At 40.7% G+C, this 18,391-nt stretch overlaps 1 protein-coding gene across 1 annotated transcript in view; it reads left to right on the forward strand.

The window, feature by feature from the left end:
• The window catches only part of PITPNM3 (PITPNM family member 3), a 144,197-nt gene that overhangs the window by 79,263 nt on the left and 46,543 nt on the right, over positions 1-18,391 (forward strand). The window contains exons 6-7 of the mRNA XM_019471787.1: positions 11,772-11,848; positions 14,058-14,293. Coding sequence (XP_019327332.1) covers positions 11,772-11,848; positions 14,058-14,293 — 313 coding nt within the window. The remainder of the gene's footprint in view (positions 1-11,771; positions 11,849-14,057; positions 14,294-18,391) is intronic.

Below are 18,391 nucleotides of genomic sequence, written 5' to 3' on the forward strand. Positions count from 1 at the left end.
GCTTCCTAACCATTCCAGCTTTGCAAAACCTACACCAGCAGATTTAGTGGAAGAGGACAAGAATCACAGGAAGTAAAGATTTCAAACCATATAGCTGAGTTGCATGCATTGCTGTCACTTGAGTAGTCCTGACTACTCCGAACTGAGTGATCGGAAGGGATGCATTCATTCATGTTCTTACATAAAACACACCACCCTTCATTTCATTTTTCCAGGCTTGCGATCAGGAGCCGCAGTATTGCTCTATGTAATTTATTCATTACAGCCAAGAGCAGCTTTTTACATTCTGCCTTGCAGCACTGCCTGCAAATTACTGTGCTGTTTGCGCAGGTGAGAGACCTGTCATAGCTCAGAAACTGAAACACGTAAATAAACTAAAGTCTGATAGACCTTTCACATCACAGAGAGATTCCATGTGTTGTCTTGCCCTATTTTTTTCACAGGCGGTTTCATTTTGGTCATTTACTGAGAAGTAAAGAAAAGACAGGATATTTCTAGTATGTGAATGGTTTTCTTTGGTGTTTCACCGAGAATATTATTCCAAGGATGATGTTAAATACCCAAAATCTGTTTAAATGACAGTGAGTGGGTACAGGTGAGAGAGAAATCCATGCATGTCTGATAGACGCATCATAACCGTCAGATGAGTGGTAGGGTCACAGGGTAGGCAGTGGGTCTGTGTGATAAATAGCCCAGCTGCGTGTTAGTTGCTGACATATCTTTGTCTCTGCAGTCTTCTGCTTGATCATCTCTCCCTCTGGCATTTATTCTGACCTTTGAAGCACATTGAAACAGCTTCAAGCAAAACTTCATCATTAAAAACATTTAGAAAATACTTGTCTGTCTCCTAAATGTGGACTGTCTCTCCTTGGCCCAAGCAAAGTGTCAACCTCATATCTGGTGCAAAGTGGGTGGGTTTTTTTTTTTCTGGGTGTAGATTGATCAGGTTTAGTGACAATCCTGTTTCTTGTGATTTGGGTTCTTTTGCTCTGAGGAGGAGCAAGTGTTGTTTTGTGTCACAAAATTTTTGGGAGTGTAATGAAAGGCCTCTACTCTTCTGCTGAGTTTGCCAAGGTACAAAAGCTACTGGGATCGAATGGCTCCTCCTCTCCCCCTCCCACAGCCATGCTTACTCTCACCTCACATCACATAGGTCTGCTGTGTGACTAACCAAGCTAAAACAGCTGTGAAGAACTCCAGGTGAGCTTGCTTTTAATGAACATGGATTATTCCCACTTACATGGACTCTAGTTGCTATTGTTCTTGAAAAGAGCAGTCTAGGTGTGACACCTTAACAGATGGCAACACTTTTAAAAAGGCATCCTTGTTTTCAAAGGGTAGGATTTGCTTCTAGTCAGTAATAATATTTCCAGAATCTTTCCCTTAGAAGATTCTCACTGTGTTTTCTGTTTGTACAACAACCAGCTCTGTGGAACCCTCATCTCTGACTGTATGCCATTAAAATATCAATAGCGTAACAGTATAAATCTCTGACCTGACTCGGATTTGGAGCCTGAGTGTAGGGACTGAACAGACAAGGCAGGTCAAGAAAGGTCTTTTGTTGGATTCTGTAAAGGAACTGATTCAATTATTCTGATATACCAGAATGTTCCAGAGAGGGGGGTGAGGAGAGGTTTGTACTCTGTCCTCTGATTTCTATATTATCTCAGAATTATTTGAAAATACCGGAAGACCTTCTAACTGCTATTAAATGCTTATTGGGGAAGATTTCTGAGCGGTGCCTAATCCAGAAATATGTGCAGATTTTGGTACTCCTGATTCACAGCATGGCTATATGGGGTTTTTCACTGCTGTAAGTGAATTATAGATGTAGAGAATTAAAACCTCTCACTATTTTTTCATCTATGTTCTGTGTGGAGGAAATAAAACTGGAGTGGAAGTGGTGTTAAATGTGGAGTGAATACCTGTGCGATAGAATATTAGACTCTCTTTATGGATAATCTGGTTCTCTAAGAAGAGGCGTATTAGTTTAGAACTAAGCTCATTGTTTTTATGTTGCTTCTTTTATTAACTTCTTAATTTTCGTGGAACTCAGGAAGCAGGAAATGGTGATATATTCTGATCTAATATGAGGGTAAAATCAGGAAGTTAGGCTGAAAATGAGAGTAGCAAAGCTTGAGAGTAGCAAAGAAAAGGTTGGTAAAAGAAAACACAAATGTGCTGCTCTCACACTGCCTGTTTGCAGTGGATAGAGACTACTTGATGCATAGACAGAATAAAAAAAGGACTGCTGGCTGCCAAAAACTTCAGAACACTGCTGTAATGTTTTACAGACTGTATGTTATATTCAGACTGGTTTCTCTCTCTTTCTTCCAGTATCTATAGGGAGCAACAGCCTTTTTTAGCAAAAGTGCAAAACACTGTAGTATGTAGTGAGAGGAAGCAGGAAGTGTTCTCTGGGGGTTTTGTAGAGCAGTGTGAAGGACTATTGTAAAATATTAATGAAGTTACTGTTATGAAATTATATATGTCCAGCTTTTTTTTCTGTGCTGCATTAAGCTTGTTCTTGTGTTAATTCTCCAGATTTAGAAATTCATTATGAGTTACCTGTGTGACCCTGTAATATAGTTGCTGATGATACTAAACTGGGAGGTGCTGTTGACTCTCTTGAGGGACAAGAGGCCTTGCAGAGGGATCTGGTTAGATTGGAGCATTGGGCAATCATCAGTGGCATGGATTTTAACAGGAACAAATGCCAGATTCTGCACCTGGGATGGAGTAACACTGGACGCAAGAATAAATTGGGATAGGAGTGGCTGGAGAGCAGCCCTGCAGAAAGGAGTCTGTGGGGCTGGTTGACAGGAGGCTCAATAGGAGTCAGCAGTGTGCCCTGGCAGCCAAGAGGGCAAACTGTATTCTGGGGTGCATCAGGAGGAAGGATTGGCAGAGACGTGTGATGAACTGACCACAACCCCCATTCCCCGTCCCCCTGTGCCACTCGGGGGGAGGAGGTAGAGAATTTGGGAGTGAAGTTGAGCTCAGGAAGAAGGGAGGCGTGGGGGGAATGTGCTTTAAGATTGTTCTTATTTCTTATTACCCTGCTCTGATTTAGATTGGTAATAAATTAAATTAATTTCCCCAAGCTGAGTCTGTTTTGCCCATGACGGTAATTGTTGGGTGATCTCTCCCTGTCCTTATCTCGATCACGAGCCTTTTGTTACATTTTTCTCTCCCCTGTCCAGTTGAGGAGGGAGAGTGATAGAGCAGCTGGGTGGGCACCTGGCATCCAGCCAAGGTCAACCCACCACACTTAGGTACCATAGAAGAAGCATACACTGAAGCAAAAATTTGATCCAAACCTTACATCCTAGCCAGTAGTTTGTTCTTTGTCTGTTTCACTAGTCTGTCCCAAAGTGGGTTTACACCATTTTCTTCCTTTGTATCTGACTGCCTTTATGAGTGTGGTAAAGTGTTGTAGCTAAAATCCATCATATGCCATGCAGTTTTTTCTTTCTGTCCACAGTGGAGTTTTATGTGCAAGATAGTTTTGTGATTTAGCAGAATTTTGTTTCTTTTTTGTTTTTGTTTTTTTCTTTTTTTTATTGCAATGCTACTGTACATTCAACTCTGTTCTCTGACAGGCAGAGCGTTTTGCAGGGGGAGTGGGAGGTCCAGAGTTTTGTGATAGGTGAGTTAATTCCACAGACTAGCTCTGGAAAAGATGCTCCCATCTGCAGAGACAAGATTGTTTACCCTTTTAGAGAGAGGTCATTGCATTTTAGAAGCAGAACAACTGATTGTGACTTTTACATCCTGCCACGCTGCCTGGGCTGAGAAAGCATCTGGGCAAAAAGATACTAGGAATTTGTATTCTGACTTGTAACCTGCAGGAAACCAATGCAGTGATATTAGGCCAAGTTCACTTAATAGCATGAAGAATTCACTCTGCTCAGTAATATGAGCCAGAGCTGTGTAGAGTGGCTCAGCAGCTGTGTTTAGATTGAGCTCTTCAAGTGTTTTGCTCCCAGGAAAGCATTAAAACAAAGGCTGGGTTTTTGAAAGCTCTCAGTGTGTGTGGAGACCTGGTTGCTTTTGTAAACTTGGGCATTAGGACAGCAGTTGGAACTAGCCACTACTACTGTCTACCCACTACTGATCAGTTAGTTTGGGTGCCTGCAGAGGAGCGGACCTTCTTGAGGAATGAGATTTCAGCATGTTCTCCTATTCCTGTGTCTCCTCTCCTTGTGCCAGACTTGAGAAGCCTAGCGGACTCTGTAGCTGGTGCGTTTGCAGGTTAATTAAAAAACAAGACAAAACAAATGAACAGAAGGTTTTTAATCTTATCCTACCCTGACCTTTCCTGACTGCATCACTAGCTGTTACAATGTAAGCTATTACAACCCACTGGTTTCTGACTCTGTAGGGGATTTGAGTACCTTTTTTGTTACTGCAATTTACATAATGATACAATTAGTATAAATTGGTATAATGATGGTATGAATCAAGACAGCTGGAAAAATCTGTAAAATGTTGATAATGTCATCAGAGAGGTTCGGTCCAGCAAAACCATGTTATTATTTTACCTCACTAAAGCCCTTCCAGTAAATAGTAAAACACGTAATTTCTCTGTAATCAGTTTCATTTCAGTGCCTAATTAAATTTCTGTCATTTTCTCTAGTAGGTCATGCTGTCTGTTTCTGTCTCCTATAGAGCTTTAGCTGCTGAATAGTCTTACCCTTTATATTGATATCATGACAGAGAAGTCCCCCAGTTATTTAAGTCTCTGGTATTTAACCTAAACAATAAAACTGAACCTACGTAGACCCAAAATCTGCTTATTTTCCAAAGTATATAATCAGCACATCTCTTCAAATAAAGGCATGTGTTGATCCCCTTAGACATGCCACACGTGTGACACACAGGCCCCTGCCTCCCCCACTGTGGGACTGCTTTGAATTCAGGCAAGTTTGTTTCTTTGGGCAGCACACTGCTGAAGATCTATCCATTGAAATTCCTGACTTGTGTTGCAAATCGGCAAAAAAACACCTGGCTCCCCTTTGCCTTAGCCTTTTTTTTTTTTAAAGATCTCCTCATTCTTTTTATGTTAAAACTGTACTTCTAGGTGCGGATTTTCAAAAAAATACAGTACACGTTATAGCATTACTGCAGCCTGAACTTTTGGCAGTGTAACAGTGTTCTGAAGACAGTAGAACTGTGCACATTGGTATGTTTGAAATAAAAGAATACCTTGTATGCTTCCATAGACTGATCCGTGCGTCATCATTTCTGTAATCTCTAATACTGCAAGTTGATATCGTGCTTTTTTCTTTCTTTTTGTCAGCCAAAGTGAGAAAGCAGTTTTAAAAGAAGCCCAATTTTATGCTAGAGGGCTACTTTAACAATAGAATAGAAATTGTGATTAAAACAATGCCTAGAATCCTAGTGTCCAGTTATCTATAACATTTTTGTGTGTGTGAAGCAAGGAACTATCTTCCAACCTGGCATTTGATGCATTAGGAAAAAAGCAAACCACCCTCTCTGCTTTCTAAAAGCATATCTTTAGAACAAGTTTTTCAAAGGAACAGCACACAAGTAATCGGAAGAAGTATTTTTGTCTAGTGCATTGCACTGTATAGATAACCAAAGAGATTTGTGAGCATGTGATGAGGAGTCCTGGGTTTCCTGTTTCAGTATTCTCTTGAAGATAAATACTGGGATTCAGTATAAGGTGATGCCTCATGGCCCTGAATAATTATTTCTCATGACACAAAACTAATGTTTCTGTGGTATTGGTTCTGTTGTGAGCTTAGGTGTTAAACTGACACTTTTTCATATGATGACCTTCAGAAAAAAGTGAGTCTTCTGGACAGGCTTTTGGAAACAACACTTTTAATTAGAAGCTGCTTTAAATTGCAGAGACTTCCAGAAAGCAATTGCATTTGGTGGAAGTTCAGGGTTTATGAGTGTGTGTTGTTGCTGTTGGGTTTGTTTTCTGGTGGTTTGGTCTTTGTTGTTATATTGTTTTGTTTTGTAGAAGTATTAAATGGCTAATCCTTTAAATCCTTGCCTGCCAGAAAGACAAGAATAATTACCTTGCTTTTAAATATGGAGAAACGTACCCACAGAGGTTAAATAAATTTCTAGTAGCTATAAGGAATGATGGTGGTAGAATCTGCTGTAGAATTAGCTCTCAATCCTAATGCAGAAGAGTAGAGAGTGTTCGAAATGTGTTTTGGACTAAATTCAGTGCTTTTAGAATAACCTGGCCAGACCCTGCTTAATCAGTGTTCTTGGCGAGGTGAAAATTACAGTCCGCTCTCTTAGGGTCTGGCAGACTGCCTATAGACATATGTCAAATGGAGCGGAACCATGAACAGGGTGTGAACTCAGAATGCCAAAAAAAAAAAAAGGAAACTGAGTTATCTGTAGCATTATGTGATGCATTTATTTTCTTCTGACATTGTGGAAGAAACAGAGGAAAATGTGTTTAAATCCAGAAAGCTATCAGTGAACTACTTTGGTATTATTATTTAGTACAATCCTCTCTCATTAACTCCTACAACTTGTATCTGTCATGGAGGGAGGAAGGCCTCCCAGTTTTTCGTGGAACAGCTAACCTTTGTGAGATGAGTAGAATTTTAAGGCTGCAACACTGCAGTCAGCTGAAGTTTTAAATCACAAATTTCTGGTGTTGACATTCAGAAGGGTTTCAAAGCCTCCTCCTCCCCCCATGAGAGGGAGGAGGAGGTGTTACGGAGGTAGGAGGATTCACGTCTTGTTTGGAATTTGATCACTGTCTGTAGAAGGGAAAAGCACATTTGCCCTCCCCAAAGAACTGACCCCCACAACTTCAGCTGAAGTAATTCTCCTTCAGTGAGATGTTGCAATATTTAATTTCTATTTAAGTCCACTGAGGTATAGGAATAAAAGGTGTTGTCTAAAGACAGCCTGGCACTTTTAGTTTGTAATTGTTTTCTTTTAAACGAAAGACTGGCATAGTTTGACCATGCCGTAGTTCTCATAAAGAACTTTTGCTGGCCTTTGTTGCTTCTCACTACGTGAGTGGTTATGTTTAGGCAGAGGTTGAGATGCTGGACTTAGCAGTAAATCATGGCAATTTTGCCATTTGGCACATTTTAATAAACAGCAACTAATTTGTAGCTTTTTATATTCTGTATCTTAAAAAGAAATTAATATTCTGGAGAACAATGGCATATAAGGTAAAGAAGCAAGCATTGTGAAATTAGTGGGAAAACTCATGAATAGGAGCACATTTAACAGATAAAGCAGAAATCATCTCTACTGGTCTAGGTATCAGTAGAGTTTGTATTTCAAAGGAAACTAATTTGTTGTTCCTAGGTCAATATTGGTTGGTTCATAGATTGCTAGCAGACTAAACAAATAAACTCAACTTGACAATGTTTTAGGTGTTAAAGTCTTCCTCTCGGGTTTACTTGTATACGTTATCTGTTTCCTGTCTTAAGTAAAAAGTCACTGCTAGGAAATTGAGATGGTAGCAGAAGCAATCACATCATAGATGTTTTAAATTCTAAATGGAAAACCATCAGGTTTCAGTTTTGCTACTCTCTTTTTAGCGCCTTTTAAAAAAAGCCAGCTGTGTGCTGTAAAACTGGAGTTTTCATAATACTGCTAGAAATTCAAAGAGAGCATCCTACCAAATATCTGGTTTGTGGGTTATAGTGGCCATCAGGTACTAATTTTTAAAGAACTGCTATGTTTTGAAGGCCATGAAAAACCTAAATATTGTGTTCCGATGTCTTCTAATTCAGAGAATGACTGAGGTTGGAAGGGACCTCTGGAGATTGTATAGCCCAACTCCTCTGCTCAAAGTAGGGTCATTCAGAGCAGATTGCTTAGGGCTGTGTCCAGTCAGGTTTTGAATATCTCTAAGGATGGAGACTCCATAACTCGTCTGGGCAACCCATTCCAGTGTTTGACCACCCTCACAGTAAAAAAGTTCTTTCCTATATTTAAATGAAATTTCCTGTATTTCACTTTGTGCCCATTGCCTCTTGTCCTTTCACTGACTATCATAAGAGGACTATGGCTCCATCTTCTTTACTTCCTCAAGTCAGATATACACATTGATAAGATTTCCCCCACATACCCCAAGCCTTCTGTTCTCAAGGCCAAACAGACCCGTCTCTCTCAGCCTCTTCTCATGTCAGGTGCTCCTGTCCCTTAATCATCTTTGTGTCCCTTTGCTGGTCTTGCTCCAGTGAGTCAATGTCTTTCTTACACTAAGGGGCCCAGATCTGGACACGGAAGTGCAGATGTCGTTTCACCAGTCTGAGTAGAAGGGAATGATCACCTCCCTTGACCTACAGACACTCTTCCTAATGCAGTCTAGGATGCGGCTGGCATTCTGCTGCAAGTGCACGTTGCTGGGTCCAGGTCAACTTGTTGTCCACCAGGATCCTCAGGTCCTTTTCTGCAGAGCTGCTTTCCAGATGGTTGGTCCCCAGCCTGTACTTGTTAAGTGGGGTTATTCCTCCCCAGATGCAGGACTTTGCATTTCAGTTGGTTGAACTTCATGAGATTCCTTTTAACCCATTTCTCTAGCCTGTTGAGATCCTTTTGAATGGCAGCACAACCATCTGGTGTTTCAGCTACTCCCCCCAGTTTTGTATTGTCTGCAAGCTTGCTGAGAGTACACTCTGTCCCATCATCTAGGTCATTAATAAAAATGCTAAACAGGACTGGACCCAGTAGTGACCCCTTGGGGTACACCACTAGTCACTGGCTTCCAGCTGGACCTTGTGCTGCTGATCACAACCCTTTAAACCTGGCAGTTCAGCAAGTTTTCAGTCCATCTCACTGTCCATTCATGTAGCCTGCACTTTCTCAGTTTCTCTATGAGGATGTTATGAGAGACAGTGTTGAAAGCCCTACTAAAGTTGAGAGAAACAACATCCAGTGCTCTCCCTTCATCCATCAAGCCAGGCGTCTCATCATAGAGGGCTATCAGGTTGGTTAGGCATGATTTTCCCTTTGTAAATCCATGCTGACTACCAGCAGTCACTTTCTTGTCCTTGTGTTTGGAAACGAAGCACAATGACCAGCAGAATACCTCTTAGAGACAGCAGCAAATCAGAATTTTGATGTTTTTCTTTGTCTCCTTCTTTCTCACTGAGAAATCAGTGTTCCAGGATCCGATTGCAGAACCCTGTAAGCTAAGTGTGAGTAGGTGGGCTTCAGTGTGTTGTTTGCAAAGCTGTGCTCATCGCCTCTGACGTAGATGTCTCATAAGTGCTGTAAGAGACAGGAGTATGGAACATTCCTTTAATTTGTAAGGATTAGGTTGACCCCATATATAAATGTGACAATGAAACTGACAACAGTGCTAATCAAATTTCATCCTATAGCTGTTTCCTAGGTAACTAACACATGCAGCTGTAGAAAAAAGACTGCATTATGAAGAGACCAGAAAGATCCCTTAGCAATGCTCTCCAATGACTGAAGAAACACAGTTAAAAAAAAAAAGTGGATAGTGCTACACCATCATCTTCTTTGTCCTCAAAGACAGACCAGATTTGTTCAGAGGGCAAGCCTTTTCATAGCCAGCTGTAGAAGTTTTATAGAATAGAATATTTTCAGTTGGAAGGGACCTACAACAATCATGTAGTCCAACTGCCTGACCACTTCAGGGCTGACCAGAAGTTAAAGTACATTATTAAGCACATTGTCCAAATGCCTCTTAAACACTGACAGGCTTGGGGCATTGACTGCATCTCTAGCCTTTTGAATGGCAGCACAACCATCTGGTGTTTCAGCTACTCCCCCCAGTTTTGTATTGTCTGCAAGCTTGCTGAGAGTACACTCTGTCCCATCATCTAGGTCATTAATAAAAATGCTAAACAGGACTGGACCCAGTAGTGACCCCTTGGGGTACACCACTAGTCACTGGCTTCCAGCTGGACCTTGTGCTGCTGATCACAACCCTTTAAACCTGGCAGTTCAGCAAGTTTTCAGTCCATCTCACTGTCCATTCATGTAGCCTGCACTTTCTCAGTTTCTCTATGAGGATGTTATGAGAGACAGTGTTGAAAGCCCTACTAAAGTTGAGAGAAACAACATCCAGTGCTCTCCCTTCATCCATCAAGCCAGGCGTCTCATCATAGAGGGCTATCAGGTTGGTTAGGCATGATTTTCCCTTTGTAAATCCATGCTGACTACCAGCAGTCACTTTCTTGTCCTTGTGTTTGGAAACGAAGCACAATGACCAGCAGAATACCTCTTAGAGACAGCAGCAAATCAGAATTTTGATGTTTTTCTTTGTCTCCTTCTTTCTCACTGAGAAATCAGTGTTCCAGGATCCGATTGCAGAACCCTGTAAGCTAAGTGTGAGTAGGTGGGCTTCAGTGTGTTGTTTGCAAAGCTGTGCTCATCGCCTCTGACGTAGATGTCTCATAAGTGCTGTAAGAGACAGGAGTATGGAACATTCCTTTAATTTGTAAGGATTAGGTTGACCCCATATATAAATGTGACAATGAAACTGACAACAGTGCTAATCAAATTTCATCCTATAGCTGTTTCCTAGGTAACTAACACATGCAGCTGTAGAAAAAAGACTGCATTATGAAGAGACCAGAAAGATCCCTTAGCAATGCTCTCCAATGACTGAAGAAACACAGTTAAAAAAAAAAAGTGGATAGTGCTACACCATCATCTTCTTTGTCCTCAAAGACAGACCAGATTTGTTCAGAGGGCAAGCCTTTTCATAGCCAGCTGTAGAAGTTTTATAGAATAGAATATTTTCAGTTGGAAGGGACCTACAACAATCATGTAGTCCAACTGCCTGACCACTTCAGGGCTGACCAGAAGTTAAAGTACATTATTAAGCACATTGTCCAAATGCCTCTTAAACACTGACAGGCTTGGGGCATTGACTGCCTCTCTAGGAAGCCTGTTCCGGTGTTTGACCACTCTCTCTGCAAAGAAATGCTTCCTAAGTTTTGCTTCCCATGGCCATACAGTGGACAGTCTCATGGTCTTAAAGCTGGTATTGTGAATGTTCCACCACTTATAGCAGGTCCAGCCAGTCTGCCTAAGAAGTAGTCACAAGTGGGTCTTTGGGTCTGTTTGGTCATGCTCTGAAGTCAATGTGGAGACTTTCATTGCTGTGTTTATAACAGAGGATGTTGCACGTGCGATCCTGATGTGAAAAGGTATTAGCAAAGCACTGTATTTCTCTGCAATGTTATTTCCTATTTTTCAGGTTACGAGGGTTTTTTTGAGGAGAAACTGTCTTTTGCTCTATGATCTGTTACTCCCATTTTGCATCCTGGTAACGGAGCACTGCAGTTACTTCTGGGAGTTTCCCAGGTAGTCACAGAGGTTTGTGGAAGAGCTGGATCCTGAAAGTCTTTGGAGAACTTTAAAGGCTTAATTCACTTGCCTATATATAGGTGTTTAGTGCCATTTAAGTCATACCAGAGTATCTAAGGTATCAGTATCTGTATGGGACGAGCAGAGATGATGCAGAACCTCAGGTGACCTCTTCTACTGCTGCTCCAGAAAGGCACAGATGACTAATAGTAGCTGTACCGGTACTACACGCCTCTGTATAAGGACCTGAATCCTGTTCTAAATTTTGCTGCTAAGAATAGAAGAGCCTCTAATATGTAGGGCTGCAAGAAACCTTGTCTATTGTTCTGTTTGTCCACAGGATTTCCTGTGAACAGATCTTTCTGTCTTGAAACTAGAAATGTGCCTTACCTCCATAGATGTCTGTAAAAGATGAGGCAGCCAAATATTTATATGATCAATTGTGTCTCTTTTCCTTTTAGGTGAATTATATAGAGCCTCTTTAAGAAAACAAAGGTTCCCGGCACAAGGCAGTGTTGAAATACACGAGGACAATGAGGTGAGATTGTTTCCCAAAACAAGCTGTGCTGATTTCCAAGGAGTAGACATGTGGAAATACTCTCATATTGTATTATGGAATTATAAACCCATTTGGTGGCTTAGTGTGTCTTTCCCTTGTTCAGTAGGTGCACATGCAATCACTGAAAATCATCACAAGCTTTTTTAGACATTGCATAATTAACTTATGTGGAAATATGACCCAGTTCACTGAAGAGAAATTGTTATGTCTACTTAGTACTTCAGTGGAAATGCAGGTTTTGTGAAGCAGATTCAGCAGCAGTCATGAAATTGATAGTGACAAAATTGGGTTTTTTTTGAAGCAGCAAAGAATCTAAACAAGTTGCCTTCCTTCCAGTTAACTGATTACGGTCCTCTGTTCACGCATAGGACAGGCAATGGAAATGTCTACTTTTCCATTTTTTACGAATTCCAATCCTACAACCCCCTGAAAATGATGACAGTCTTTGATTGACTTCAAACGTCCTTTTGATTAGCCCTTGAGCCCCTTGTCTCAGTCATGGCTGAACTACTGCTGAGAGGCAAATTAATTTCATTCCCTTTGAGTCCTCTTGTGAAGGATGCAGTTAAATCCAGCTGAGAGACTTTTTGTAACAGTGACTTTAGCGATGTTGACCCGCTTGAATTATTCCCTCTGTTTCGAAGCTTTCAGTTCCACCAACCCATCAGCAGTGCCACTTATTTGCAAGCTGTCATTGGCTGTGGAAGGAGCTACACTTAGCTTTTAAAGGGAATTAAATTTCTCTTCTGAATAACTGGAATGGGTCCATATGGAGAGGGAAATTGTAAATTAGAGCAAGGAAAAGTGGAACCTTAAAAATTCTCGTAAGATCCAGTACTTAAGCAGATACAAGGCAGGTCAGCAAAATGCCTTCACAATGAATACTTCTACTGGATACTAAAAATCATGGGCTGAACAGAGATAGTGGCTTTATGGAACAACTTATAATTCTCTCATTTTCAACCATTTAGCACCATTATACAGGTGCTAAAGTTACCGGTTTCTTTGGCTTATCCATGTCAACAACATTTCCACCCCTACCCCTCACTAAACTACAGGCTGAAATGTATGTGTGTGCTTGTTTACTTGTCAGCTTTTCCAATTAATGTTATTCTTGTTAAAGTCAGAACAATTTTTCTCATGTTGTATTTACTGTTGAAGATTGTGGCTTTCGTTCCAGAACTTAAGAATAAAGTGTCCAGAACATTGCCTGATTCTCAGTAAATAACCCAATCTAGCAATTAACAATCCTCAGACAAATAGAAGAAATGTTACTGTTATTTTCATTGTGTGTTCATATTTGGTCAGGAACTAGAAGTCTCCAGGAATCATGTGATCCAAAGCGAAGAAGAAAATGGTAATCAAGATTTAAAAACAAAAAATATCCTAATCTTTTAATGTAAAACTGAGTTCTTCTTTGAGTGCACATAACTCTCAAGGGGTAAAAAAGAAAAAAAAGCGGAGTTGTGAGACATTCAAAATGTTTTTCCAGTCTCAAGTAGATAATATTTTGTTTATTCTACAGAGCACACTGATTATTGTTTGTGTATGCATGTATTCACATATTCATAAATGTATTTGTGAGGTTTATGGATATCAGCAATGATACATTTTTTTACTCTTTCAGTAAATGTCTGGGTAAGTTAGCCCCATTTTTTTCATTTTAATAAGTTGCCAATCTCAAAAGGCTGAGATAACTGTACCAGCTGCTTTTGCTGGATGTTTTCATTGGCAGAGAAATGTGTCTTTTTAGAACCTGTGATGATTTGAGTTAGAACCTTTCCAGTAAATGCAGTAGCCTCGTTCATGATACCTAGACAGACGTTCACTTAGGCTGTCTGTGGATGTTGGTATTCTCCAGTCTCAATATATTTAAAATAGCTTTTGATGTACACAAAGCTGTTTATAATCTTTGTTGATCTGAAACCTACATCTGTGCTGCAGGGGTTTTCTGGCAGAGCATAGTGTGCTCTACTTGGTTCAGGCACACTTGAATTAAATGGAACACAGGGCACACACACCCACACGCTGCCCCCTCCCCCCCCGAGTGTAGGCAAATATCACAAAAAGGTCACAGTGGGGGTGAGAGAAAAAATCACCGCTAACTGCTTGTGAACGTTGACACCAAGTATACCAACACTGTCCATAAAAATGCTTCCTCTGTTCTTATTCCCTGTTTTTCTCACAGGAAGGAGTTCAACGCCAGAACTGCAAAACTCATGTGCTAATTTTGATCCTACATGGGGGGAACATCTTAGACACTGGAGGTGGGGACCACAGCAGCAAGCTGGCAGACATCAACACCTTCAGTTCTGTGTTTGAGAAAGTGACCCAAGCCCATTTCCCAGCCGCTTTGGGCCACATCTTAATCAGACTTGTTCCCTGCCCAGCAATCTGTTCAGCGGCTTTCTCTCTTGTTTCCAAGTAAGTTGATTTGCATTTTCTAATGTTTGGCTTTGCAGTGTGGTTTTGAATGGATTTCTGTGACCTGTCTTTTTCATAATGAAATGTTGCGAATCCTTCTTAATCTTTTGCTTACTGCAAGACTTGGAGTGATCTTTCCTCCTTTTCTGAGTGGATGTATTTATTTAAAAAAAAAAAAACACCAAAAAACCACCAAACCCACAAAACCAAAACCCATGGTGGACTACAGCCTATTGTCCACATTCATCCAAAAGGAAAAAAAAAAAATCCAGAAGAAATCTGGAAAGAAGAAGAAAACTGTGATAACTGTTAAATTGCTCCCCCCTCACCAAATCTGACGCCAAAAAATCAGTAGTCAATTTTATCTTATTTTAAAATTGAAACATAGCTAGATCTGCTTGCGGATATGCCAACTGACATTTGTCTATCTTATTTATCTGTTCATTATTTGGCCATTGTAGGGATAGGATGTTATAGAAAATGCTTCTGATAGTTTTAACAAAAATGGCATATTGCTAACATGAGTTTAGGAATAAAGTGGAGATTGCTGAGAGTGCAGCCAGTGCATTGCTGAGAGACTTAGGCTGATTTAAGTAAATTCTGCTTTGCACTGGAAATTGAGAACAGAAATAAATATCTAAACCAAGAGTGATTTAACACGTCTTCTTGGTGAGAGAGAATTTACATATGAACATGTTTTTTACATTTTAAGATGACAAAACTTTAGTATCTGTTCGTTCCCAATAGCAGATACTGCACTCTGAGGTCCTGTAGTATTTAGTGGTAGACCACTCATTTATCATCATTAACCTGCAAGAATGCCACATACAGAAGTGTCTTGAATGGGCTACAAAGGATGCGTCTCTAGGAAACAGTGCTTTTGGCTAATAAAGGCTTCGGTTCGCAGTACAACTAGGGTTTGGTTGCATGCATAGTGAGAGGGTTCCATTAGCTTTGATGGAATTTCCTGTCTGAGCAGATCCATTTGCTAACTGATGTAAATGGGGATGGCACTCACGAGGTTGCCCTTGCTAACATGAGAGATGGGTGGTTTGCTCTAAGCAATTTGGTAATTCACATGCATAAAGGCAGATAGACCCCAGTTCAGGGCTTCTAGAGAGCAACTGGGAGAGAATGCTGTGCATTACAATAGATACTGGATCAGCTCTTCATTAATGAAGAGCACTAGGCAAGAATGCCTCAAACATCTTGTCATTGATAAAATTAGTAAATTTCTCAATTAGCATAACTCTGCAAACTTAAACGATACCAAGCTATAGTATGGTATGCTACATGACATTCACATTTAGATTTCCAGCTGTCAGGTCCTGTTTCTGTCTGAGACCAGGTTCTGCTAGGAAACACTTACTAGTTGCTATATGAAGCAGAGATAATGATTTCATTTTAGGAAGTTGCTTATTAACTGAAAAAAAAACAGTTTGGTGGGTTTGGGATTTGGGGAAAGTTTTGGGGGGGGTGTTGGGTTTTGGGGGGGGGGCCGAGGGGTTTAAGAAAATTCTCACAGAAATGTTTTAGTACATGTCTCTTAGTGTCTGGCTTAAAGAGATAGTTCATCAGATCACATTGGCATTAAGTCTAGCGTCTTTGAGATTCCTGGTAGTCACTTCTGCATTTGAAAATTATTGTTGTGTAAAAAGCTGTGACAATATTTTGATACAAAACCAAGTCACTATGAAATACTAAATGCAACTTTCAGAGGAAGAGTAGTTAGCAACTGCATCTGAGAGACCTGCTTAGTCTAGTGTTTCATAGAATCATAGAATCGTTTAGGTTGGAAAAGATGTTTAAGATCATCGAGTCCCACCATTAACCTAACAGTGCCAAGACCACCGCTAAACCATGTCCCTAAGTGCCACATCTACACGTCTTTTAAATACCTCCAGGGATGGTGACTCCACCACTTCTGCACTCAAAGCAAGAACATAACTCTGAACTGTTAACTGTGCATCAACAATGATATGTTTTGAAGTTCCTGTGTGCATGCTCATATGAAAGGTATTGTCGCCTTGCAAAACTATTACTACTATTAATTTTAACAATTGTTGTTTATGGCAGTAACAATTTCAGATATGCACTCTTGTTGACAATGCTGTGAGACGTGAAAAATTACATGTAGCAACTCCTTTGGGAGAGGAAATATGACTCTAGTTATAGCATCCACTTGGGGATCAGGAGATATGGATACTATTCCTGGGTCTGTAACAAATTTCCTGGTTGACCATAAATGAGAAAATCAGTCTGTCGGTGCCTCACTTCTCAAATTTGTTGAACAGAAACAAGGCTAAAATGATACAAGGAGGAATTTTTCTGTCATTAACCAAAGGCCTAACATAAAGCCTGAGAAAGAAACAGGAAGATTTCTGCTGTCTGGATTGTGCCTGTAGCCTAGGATATATGAGAAAAGCTTAAGGGATGTAGGAGTAAGAGAGTACTGTGGTTTAAGGCGTGTTCCCCTGAAGCTGGAAAGGAAACAGCAATGCTGAGACTTTACACTGACAACTGGTACCTTGTTAAGCATGAGAGGAGATGATTTGTGAGGGAAGGAGAGTGGTCTGGGTGTTCCTTTGTCGGATTATTAACACCAAGGAACAAAGGCTGATCTTAGCCTATATGATTGAGGAGATGTTACGCTTTCATTCCCAGCCTATTAAATGACCAGGTAGCCTTACGAGGTTCGTGCAGAAACGAGGACCATAGCAGCAATAGTGTAACCAACTTAATTTTACTTTTTTCCCCCCACTGAAACAACTTTTCTGTGCACCATTTTACTTGCACACTAAATGAATGAAAGTTTTAGCAGGTGGTGAGCAAACTTTCCACTGAGTGCTGTATGATTGGCTTCCACATCGTCGTAATGATAATCGATTATATTCTGTCAGTTCTGGTAGTGTACTTCTGATTGCGCTCTAGTTCTGGTACTAGCCTAAGCAGTATTCTAGAGGATAGCTAAGCAAATACAGAATATTGAGTAAGGGAAACGATTAAAATCTTAAAATGTTTTTGATGTTGTTATTTGTCCCCGTGGCTTTAGTGAAATGAATTTAGAAATAACAAATGGAGTTTTCCATTGGATGTATCCATTTCAGTAGCTGCTCTTCCTTGCCCGCTTTTTCAGACTTGAAATTCACTCATTAAATGAGAGAATCTTTTCAGGTAACATTTCTTTCCTTAGTGATATTTTCCTTAACATAAATATTTCAAATGGCATGATAGAGAGAGGAGAAAGAAACACATACTCTTGGGCCTGCTTCAACTCTTCTACAAGTGTAAACTAGGAATAACTAGTGAACTCTGTAGTGATGGGGAGGACAGAATCAGACTTGCTTGATTTCTTCTTTTCTAAACAAAGAGAAACTTCTCTTGGTTTTGTCTGGGGCTTCCCCTCAGTGACGGTCACTTTTATAGTCTTTTTGTTGCAGTATAGTGCCCAAGGTTACATTTGAACCTCACGTAGAGTAGAAAACCCTGCAGAGGAGTTGAGGAGGTCTACAACCACGTTTTGGACCGTAAGGTGCAGGAATGGTGATGCCTGCTGTCCAGATGACAGAGTTAGAGAGAAGAGATGGGGAATACATTAAAGTTCTGAAATACTAGCTGGACTTAAAGCTGTGACAGGCATACAGGAAGAAGAGGTGGCAGAGTGCAGACCAGACTGGTGGAAGGTGTGCCTGACTGTTCGCATCAAGGGGGAATACACTGAAACAACCAGGAAAGAAGTGTGTGCATGTCCAAGTTGCTGCCCTGTAAAGCAAGAGGACTGATAGTAGAAGAGGAGGTGAAGCATCAGAGTGTTTGGGAGATCATCCTTGCTGTTGTGGTTTAACCCCAGCCGGCAACTAAGCCCCACACAGCTGCTCGCTCACTCCCCTCCAGTGGGATAGGGGAGAGAATCGGACGGGTAAAAGTGAGAAAACTCGTGGGTTGAGATAAAGACAGTTTAATAGGGAAAGCAAAAGCCCCATGTGCAAGCAAAGCAAAACAAGGAATTCATTCACTACTTCCCATGGGCAGGCAGGTGTTCAGCCATCTCTAGGACAGCAGGGCTCCATCACGCATAACGGTGACTTGGGAAGACAA

This window comes from Aptenodytes forsteri, unplaced genomic scaffold (assembly GCF_000699145.1).
Source record: "Aptenodytes forsteri isolate BGI_AS27 unplaced genomic scaffold, ASM69914v1 Scaffold66, whole genome shotgun sequence".
Classification (NCBI taxonomy): Eukaryota; Metazoa; Chordata; class Aves; order Sphenisciformes; family Spheniscidae; genus Aptenodytes; species Aptenodytes forsteri.